This window comes from Anomaloglossus baeobatrachus, chromosome 11, assembly GCF_048569485.1.
Source record: "Anomaloglossus baeobatrachus isolate aAnoBae1 chromosome 11, aAnoBae1.hap1, whole genome shotgun sequence".
Taxonomy (NCBI): domain Eukaryota; kingdom Metazoa; phylum Chordata; class Amphibia; order Anura; family Aromobatidae; genus Anomaloglossus; species Anomaloglossus baeobatrachus.
Genome location: NC_134363.1, coordinates 47335103 through 47344893, shown reverse-complemented (window position 1 = coordinate 47344893; position 9791 = coordinate 47335103). Strand labels below are relative to the sequence as shown.

General features: G+C 43.7%; 1 protein-coding gene across 1 annotated transcript; it reads left to right on the top strand.

Moving 5' to 3' along the window:
• The first annotated feature begins 4529 nt into the window (after window positions 1-4529).
• Window positions 4530-8369, top strand: LOC142256006 (ferritin light chain, oocyte isoform-like). Its single transcript, XM_075327488.1, has 4 exons — window positions 4530-4788; window positions 5582-5728; window positions 7156-7281; window positions 8128-8369. The coding sequence occupies exons 1-4, from the start codon at window positions 4687-4689 to the stop codon at window positions 8275-8277; spliced, it is 525 nt and encodes a 174-aa protein (XP_075183603.1). The 5' UTR covers window positions 4530-4686; the 3' UTR covers window positions 8278-8369.
• Window positions 8370-9791: the final 1422 nt, after the last annotated feature.

The window sequence follows — 9791 nt, the reverse complement described above, 5'->3', positions numbered from 1 at the left end:
AAGTATTTCAGGCACAAAGAACAATGAGCTTCACATGTTTGGATTAATTATCTCTTTTTCCAGCCTTTTCTGACTAATTAAGACCCTCCCCAAACTTGTGAACAGCACTCATACATGGTCAACATGGGAAAGTCAAAGGAGCATTCCAAGGCCATCAGAGACAAGATTGTGGAGGGTCACAAGGCTGGCAAGGGGTACAAAACCCTTTCCAAGGAGTTGGGCCTACCTGTCTCCACTGTTGGGAGCATCATCCGGAAGTGGAAGGCTTATGGAACTACTGTTAGCCTTCCACGGCCTGGACAGCCTTTGAAAGTTTCCACCCGTGCCGAGGCCAGGCTTGTCCGAAGAGTCAAGGCTAACCCAAGGACAACAAGGAAGGAGCTCCGGGAAGATCTCATGGCAGTGGGGACATTGGTTTCAGTCAATACCATAAGTAACGTACTCCACCGCAATGGTCTCCATTCCAGACGAGCCTGTAAGGTACCTTTACTTTCAAAGCGTCATGTCAAGGCTCGTCTACAGTTTGCTCATGATCACTTGGAGGACTCTGAGACAGACTGGTTCAAGGTTCTCTGGTCTGATGAGACCAAGATCGAGATCTTTGGTGCCAACCACACACGTGACGTTTGGAGACTGGATGGCACGGCATACGACCCCAAGAATACCATCCCTACAGTCAAGCATGGTGGTGGCAGCATCATGCTGTGGGGCTGTTTCTCAGCCAAGGGACTTGGCCATCTGGTCCGCATCCATGGGAAAATGGATAGCACGGCCTACCTGGAGATTTTGGCCAAGAACCTCCTCTCCTCCATCAAGGATCTTAAGATGGGTCGTCATTTCATCTTCCAACAAGACAACGACCCAAAGCACACAGCCAAGAAAACCAAGGCCTGGTTCAAGAGGGAAAAAATCAAGGTGTTGCAGTGGCCTAGTCAGTCTCCTGACCTTAACCTAATTGAAAACTTGTGGAAGGAGCTCAAGATTAAAGTCCACATGAGACACCCAAAGAACCTAGATAACTTGGAGAAGATCTGCATGGAGGAGTGGGCCAAGATAACTCCAGAGACCTGTGCCGGCCTGATCAGGTCTTATAAAAGACGATTATTAGCTGTAATTGCAAACAAGGGTTATTCCACAAAATATTAAACCTAGGGGTTGAATAATAATTGACCCACACTTTTATGTTGAAAATGTATTAAAATTTAACTGAGCAACATAACTTGTTGGTTTGTAAGATTTATGCATCTGTTAATAAATCCTGCTCTTGTTTGAAGTTTGCAGGCTCTAACTTATTTGCATCTTATCAAACCTGCTAAATCTGCAGGGGCTTGAATATTACTTGTAGGCACTGTATATATATATATATATATATATATATATATATATATATATATATATATATATATATATATATATATAAAAACCAGCTGAGAGGAGCTCAGAAAATAACAGCTAAATGAGTTGCAAATGTGGGTGAGCTCACTGACAGTTGCTTAGTCAACTCTTTCCGCAGCCAATAAAAGAAAGTGCAATATAGAGGTTATTGAAGGTTGCAAAAGTTATTTCTAGATCAAAATACAGACATTTAACTAAAGAAACAGATGTGCTTACATAGGTATATATCTTTTAAAGGGGTGGTCTGGTGAAAGCAAGTTATCCCCTATTCAAAGGATCATTGGTAGGGGTCCTACCGCTGGGCAGCATGGGGTACTTTTATCTGAGTTAGTATGGATTGGCAGTGCGCATGGGGCCACTTGGCTCCTTTTGGCAATCCCATCGAAAATGAATGGAGTGTTGATACCATATGTAACAAAGATAAAAGTATCTCATCAGGAATAATAATTCACTAATTGGTGCCAGCCCCAGTGGTTCTGAGGATAGGTGATAACTTGTTTGCGCAGGACAACCCCTTTAAGATAAAGAAGCGCAGTGCCAGTGATGACCACTAAGTGGCGATAGACTCAATGCTCAATCTGATGTCATCAGTGCAGTCCGATGTTTGCACAAGACAACCCCCTTTAAAGGGAAGGTGTCGTCCAAAAAAAACAAAATTTCAATAACTAAAAAAATGTAAAGTATTAATGTTTTACTGTTTTGTTTAAATATTATTTGTTTTTAATTGAGCAAAATATAAAAATAAATTAAAAAGTTTGATATTTTCCACTGTTAAACACTAGGGGGAGCAGCTTCTGACATCCTACTGTAGAAATAGCCTGGATTACAGCTGCAGTAAAGTGGGCGGAGTCTGCTCTCCTGTGTGATGTCACCTCCCCCTCCCAATCTGGGTGTTTCCAAGGGATAACTGAGAATGAAATGTAGGGACACAGTGCGAAGCCATTTTGTTGGTGACCAGAAATGTCTAAAGTGTCACCAAGGACAGCAGGAGTATCACATAGGATAGGATTAGATACACAGCTGTGCAGACAGTATCACACAGGATAGGATTAGATACACGGCTCAGGAGACAGTATCACACAGGATAGGATTAGATACACGGCTCAGCAGACAGTATCACACAGGATAAGATTAGATAAATGGCTCAGCAGACAGTATCACACAGGATAAGATTAGATACACGGCTCAGCAGACAGTATCACACAGGATAGGATTAGATACACAGCCCTGCAGACAGTATCACACAGGATAGGATTACATATACAGCTCAGGAGACAGGATCACACAGGATAGGATTAGATACACGGCTCAGGAGACAGGATCACACAGGATAGGATTACATATACAGCTCAGGAGACAGGATCACACAGGATAGGATTAGATACACGGCTCAGGAGACAGGATCACACAGGATAGGATTAGATATATGAGTCAGCAGACAGTATCACACAGGACAGGATTAGATACACGGCTCAGCAGACAGTATCACACAGGATAAGATTAGATAAATGGCTCAGCAGACAGTATCACACAGGATAAGATTAGATACACGGCTCAGCAGACAGTATCACACAGGATAGGATTAGATACACAGCCCTGCAGACAGTATCACACAGGATAGGATTAGATACACAGCTCAGGAGACAGGATCACACAGGATAGGATTAGATACACGGCTCAGGAGACAGGATCACACAGGATAGGATTAGATATATGAGTCAGCAGACAGTATCACACAGGACAGGATTAGATACACGGCTCAGCAGACAGTATCACACAGAACAGGATTAGATACACAGCTCTGCAGACAGTATCACACAGGATAGGATTAGATACGCAGCCCTGCAGACAGTATCACCGGTACACACACAGGCCGACAGGTGCTAGGTGGAAGGGAGGGGGCGGGTTGAACGGCGGGTGTTTTTGGAGACGGTAGCAGCAGCGGTGGTGGGGGGAGGGGTGCCGGTACTCACATGCAGAGGCACACAAACACACATACAGCAGCGGCGGCGGGGGCAGAGCGGGGGCTGGGTAGAGCGGGGGCTGGGTAGAGCGGAGGGACGGGGTGTCATTGGAGACGGTAACAGCGGGGGGGAGGGGCGGCGGCAGCAGTAGCAGGGGCTGGGTAGAGCGGAGGGAGGGGGTGTCATTGGAGATGGTAACGGGAGGGTAGGCAGCCCATGGCTGTGAGCTCCCCAATGATGGCGCCGATCTCCTCCCTTTGCTGTGATCTGGACAGCCCAGGGGGCGCATTCATTTCACAGCAGACGCCTACTCTAACGTTACTAAATGGGGTCGGATCCTGACCACTGTTCTCTATGCACAGGGGCTGCCATAAAGGAGTGAGTAACTGTCGTTACACACAGCAAATCCAGCATGGCAGCCCACAGTGCTTCAGTAAAATTAGAATTAAATAAAAACTAAATAAGCAGTGATTTTAATTTTGTATTAAAAATATTGGATTTCATAATCCCTATTTTTAATACAAAAATAAAAAACCTCGACACCTTCCCTTTAAGATAAAGAAGTGCAGTGCCATTGATGACTACTAGGTGGCGATAGACTTAATGCTCAATCGATGTCATCAGTGCAGTCCGATGTTTCGCAGGTTCCCATAGACTTGTATGATCTGATTTTTGAAGCCACATACAGCGGCTACAATTGATTTCTTATATTGGATCGGCATGAGAAAAAATTGCAGATCGGCACCATAATATAACACTGGTCCGAGTCCTATCCGATAAAACATCCGGCCGTGTTATACGCTCATGTAAATAAAATCTGCAATGGGATTGTTTGAAACATTTTAATGAATCTGCCCCCAAATCTTTTCCATGCAAGATATTCTATGAGTGACCGAAAGAGTTAAGAAGTGTCTGTAGTTCCATAAAGATGCGGCACATTCTGGAATGTTCGAAAGAATTAAATGTATCCAATATTACATGCAATATTTTGATGCAATTTATAATTCCGGAACTCTGATCTTAGAGGGTTAACATTTAACTTTTTCCTTTCCGGTGAATATTCTGTTTTACGCCCTTTACTGAATGACAAGCCAATCCGGACAATGTGAGCTGATATAATGGGTGGATTGTGTTTTTGGAGGACTCCACCCAATGAGTGTATAAAAGCCAGAGAGCAGCTGTGTGTCCTGCAGAGTGATCACAGGAGATCCTACTTCTTGCTTCAACAGTGTTTGAACGGAAAAGGGATTCTCTGTGCCAGATCCACCGGACTAGTCCTGATCTCCAGAACCTCCTTGTGAAAGAAGCTACTACCACCATCATCATCATGAGCTCACAGATCCGCCAGAACTACCACCAGGACAGCGAGGCTGGGGTCAACCGCATCACCAACCTGGTGCTTCAGGCTTCCTATACTTACCAGTCCATCGTGAGTATATGAGCACCATAGGAGCTATTGGGGAACCACAAGTCAAAGCATGCCATGGCTTGTAATTCCTAATGTATAGTGTCTCTAGATTCCAGATTCCATGTGTCACTAATGTAACTCATTAGTGTCCTTCTGATTATAGCTCCAGGATTCAGTTTTGAGGGGTTGGTTACTAAAGTTATCCTTTTTGTTCTTCTCTATATATAATATATATTAGGGAAGATAGAGACAAAATAATGTAAAAGTATAAAATGTAGTCTTGTTTATATTTGTTTTTAGTTTCTCCTTTCCTTTCTGTAATTCTTTTGGAAAGAATGTTCAATTAAAACAAAATTATATATTTTTAATTTATTATACATTTTTATATAATATATATATATAATATATTTTTTAAAATGGAATATTTTTTCCAAAAGAATTACAGAAAGGAAAAGAGAAAAAGCAAATGAAAAACAAATATTAACAAAAGACTACATTTTATACTTAGGCACAATAATGTAAATGTATCTTCCCTAAATACTCTTTAGAGCAACAGTTTCTCACTATTGACTTTTTTTTTTTTTTCATGTAAAAAATATATAATTTTTCCACCATACAACAGGTTGTTGCATTAATTTGTGCACCTGTATTGTAGATGCAAGTCACATTCACAATTGGAAAAGTCTGAAATGTACAAGCTCCACATTTTTGGTTCCTTTTTTTTACTTTTTTTTTTTTTTTTTTCTTTCTCCTTTCATGGTTTTCATTATATTATAATTTACTTTATTTATTTTTTTTTTTTTTTTTTTTGTAGGGCTTCTTTTTTGACCGGGATGATGTAGCATTGGCCAAGTTCTCGAAGTTTTTCCGTGAACAGTCTGAGGAAAAGCGAGAACAGGCCGAGAAGTTTCTGAAGTTCCAGAACAAACGAGGAGGAAGAATTGTTCTTCAGAACATCAAGGTGAGAATGTTTTAAGCATCCATAAAAATATATATTCCCAGTGGGTATTTAGTCTTCCCAAGAGGCACAAAGTCCTCACCACCACCACTGATTCTATGTAGATCTGTTTCATCCAACCCTCAGGGCACCCATCAGGTCACAGGATTTCCTCTAATATTGTACAGGTGACAACAATGGAGCAATATCTGATGTCTTAAAGATTCTCTGACTTGCGCAATGGTTAAAAAAAAAAAAGCCTGAAAACCTGATCTGTAGTGTCCCTGAGGACTGGCGTTTGTGAAACCTGATCTAGATGAGAACACTTAGGCTATGTGCCCACGGGAGGTCATACCTGCGGATATATCTGCAGGTACGGCCAAAGGTTTACCCAGCTGCCCGCCGGCATCCGCAGCTATTTTTAGCTGCGGTAGTACAGCGATATATCTGCAGTAAACCTGCAGACTTACCTGCGGATGTCCCGGCCTCTATCTCCATAGCGGAGGGCCGGGATTTCCACAGGTAATTCCGCATGAATAATTGACATGCAGTTGCGTGCAGCTGCGGGACATCCGCAGCATGGACACAGCACTCCCAATGTCCAATAGGATAAAATGGGGAGTGTCTGTACTTGCTGAAACCTGCGGATTTATCTAGAAAATCCAGATAAATCTGCAGGTTTTCTGCAGCAGAAGCAAGCTACCGTGGGCACATAGCCTTAGGGTATGTTCACACAGGGCTTTTTTTTGGTAAGTTTTTGCTGTGTTTTTTGTTTTTTTTTTTTCCTGCAGATTTGCCTTGGTTTTATGTTCATAAAATGCTGCTTTTTGTAGTCCCAGCAAAGTCGGATTTCTGAAACCTCATGCTCAAACACATGCACACTTTTATTTTATTTTTGTTTTCCTTTCCTATTTTGTCAAATACCTGTTTTTTTTTGCTGCAGGTTTCAAAGGAGCATGTCACTACTTCAGCATTTTTGCACTTTTTTTTTTTTTTTTTTTTTTCTCCAATTGATGCAACCCATTTTGTAGAAAAAAACCGCAATGACTCAAAGGAGACTTCCTGCCACAAGATCAGGTTTTGGTCAGGAAAAAAAACCATATATCTATATATCTCAAAATGGGTTGTATCAATTAAAAAAATGCTGCAAAGAATTGACATGCTCATTCTTTGAAATCTGCAGCAAAATTCAGGAAAAATCTGCATGTGTGCATGAGGTTTCAGAAATCTCACTTTGTTGGGACTGAAACAGCTTTTTATTAGCATGAATTTGCATAAAACAAAGGTAAATCTGCAGAAAAAAATTAACAAAAAAAGCCCTCTGTGTGAACATGCCCAAAGTCTGTTTTGCACAAAATTATTTAACATGGATAGAATTTTTTTTTTATATTGTGTCATCTGCAGCTAGAAGTTCTCCTGCTATTAACTATTGTTTTGCTTTTTCCCTATAGAAAGCTGAGGCTGATGAATGGGGGAATGGCACCAATGCTATGGAGTACGCACTGAAGCTTGAAAAGAGCGTAAATCAGGCTCTGCTGGACCTTCATAAGATCGCTACTGACCACGTGGACCCTCATGTAAGTGACTGTATAACTTGCATAGTACTGCAAGTTCATATTTGTGAATATTCCGCACAATAAAACTGTGTGATGTGATCCTGCACGGAATGTGCCATTTATGACGCTCTTCAAATGTTACCTTTCTCATTGTCAAACTGTTTCTTGGAGGCTCCCGCCTCTCCTTTGCCCCGAGCTGTCATCAGACCTCTTTGTCTGGGCCAAAGAGGCAAGTCAAAACTTCATGCACTAGACCTCCAATGTGACAGTCTCACCCTTATCAGCTAGACATGGTGCACAGCCCAAAACTGCCATTATCTGGAGTGTAAGGTCAAAGACACAGTGCGGTTTTGTGTTTTTTGTTTTTTTGTTTTTTTTATTTCCTGGCATCTAGAAATGGTGCAGACACTTCTACAGCCAAACGCTCAATGTGTGCCCATGGCCTCATTGGGAAGAAGTTCTCCTTTTGTGCTCAATTTTCCTGACACCCTCCCCAAATTTATTCTTCACCCTGGACTGGACCCTGGACTCCCTATAACTGTAGAGTCCCCAGGAAACTAGTGTTCCATGGCCCCATTTTGGGGTACATAAAAAAAAAAAAAAAAAAAAAAAAAAAAAATCCACCTTGATGGACAATTACCACATAATTATCCTGCAAAGTGCAGCAATCGGCATAATTATGCTTTGTCTATGGATATTATATTCCATTTTTTTAAAATGGAAGTTACTAAAATATTAAGATCTGACTCCTCCTGCGCAATCATTCTTTCTATGGGGGCTTCCATGTCCCCTGCCCCGTGCCTTAATCACCATTGACTTCACACTGCCCATGTAATGTGCTAATGTCCGGCATCTCTCCCCATGCAGATGTGTGACTTCCTGGAGGATGAATATCTGGAGAAGGAAGTGGAGCTGATCAAGAAACTGGGAGATCACATCACTAACCTGAAACGCGTGAAGGCGGCAGAAGTCGGCATGGGAGAATATCTCTTTGATAAGATGACCCTGGATGACTAATGTCCGGTGTGTGTGTGTGTGTGTGTGTGTGTGTGTGTGTGTGGTCACATACAAGAGCTATGGTGTGAAAATCAGGGAGGGAGGGGGGCTCTGGGGTCAGGGATTTGCTCTGAAAAGTCAAATAAAAATTCTGTGCAGCAAAGATTGTCTCGTCTGGTGTCACATCCTCTATTTTGTCACTTTGTACAGAGTAACTATTAGAAATGACAGCTCCATGGTAAATGATTTGCCATAAACCATGTACAGAGCAAGGACACCACAGCGCCCTCCATCATGTAGTGGTCACTCCTGGGTACTGCAAGTCTCATTTAATTGATGGGTAAGTCCTCCCGATGTTTGGGAGACTCGCCTGAGCGTCTTGTAAAGTTCGGATTATGAGAACACTGTCTTGCATCCGAACACCAAACTTGGACTTTACAGTTATGTGATTGGGGGGGGGGGGTCTGTAAAACAAAGAATACAGCTAATAATAAACATTGTCATTATACTTACCGCTCCCGCGACGCGTCCTGCAGACTGTTTCCCACCGCTTCGGCTTCTGATCATCGCTGTGCTGTCCCAGTAACCAGCACTGACGATGGGACCTTCCATGACGTTGTACCGCCCCGGTGTTGGTCGGGATGCTCGGATCGGAATCATGGTGGCTCGAGGGACCCGAGTTGGTGGATACTTTGCTCCGTGAAAGGGGGTATTTACAGGGTATTAGTTCGTGATGCCACCTGCGGGTTGCGGTAAAAGGAGTACTGCCACTGCTGGAAGGAGTACCGGGGCAGATGGTGTGGAGTAGCAAGGTTTCAATCCCTCCGCAGGTAGGGAAGGCCCTGGACTCAGGGTGTTGGTGCTTTGGGAAGACGGGGTGCAGGGGACCAGGGTACTCACTGTGGGTAGTCGTGGTGCTGGAGGTATTTTAGAAAGGGAGGCACACGCACACCTGCAGGTGAACCAAAGTCTGTGTACAGCTGCCGGGAGTCCGTCCAAGTACCTGGTCCCACCAATGTCACTTAGTGATCCGGAGCCTGCCTCTGTGCACAATTTGACGTCCGTTAGTGGTCCCCCATGGCTTGAAGCTGTTGGGGGGCCTTGCTCACTATTTGTAGTGTAGCTGTGCTCTAGAGGGCTGGCACGTGGGACTTTAGTGGGTTACTTTGTTTGGATACACCCCTGTCCCCCTCGTTGTGCTGATGCCCTCAACCTCTGAGCTAAGAGGGAAGTCCCTTCGAGGGCCTCTCCCTTACAGGTGAATTGCCAGGACCTTGAATCTGCTCCTGACCTAGGGTCCTGTACCCCCGTCGTGCTCAGTACTGGTTAGTTCTTTTGGGCCTTCTGGTGCAGACAGTCCTCCTAAGACTGTCCGTCACACCCTTGTCCCATGTCCCTGCTACCGGTCCCCGACTCCTCTGGACTCGGATCACCGCTTGCAACCCAACCAGTGTCCCTAGCTCCCCCGGAGCTCTCTCCCAGCTCCTCCTTTGGAGCCTACTTCACTTCTATCTCGTCTCCCGCTCAGTCCCCCA

Coding starts and splice junctions, on each gene's coding strand:
- LOC142256006 (XM_075327488.1), top strand. CDS start 4,687: ATGAGCTCACAGATCCGCCAGAACTACCACCAGGACAGCGAGGCTGGG. Junction 5,729..7,155: donor TTGTTCTTCAGAACATCAAG/GTGAGAATGTTT, acceptor TTTTCCCTATAG/AAAGCTGAGGCTGATGAATG. Junction 7,282..8,127: donor CTGACCACGTGGACCCTCAT/GTAAGTGACTGT, acceptor CTCCCCATGCAG/ATGTGTGACTTCCTGGAGGA.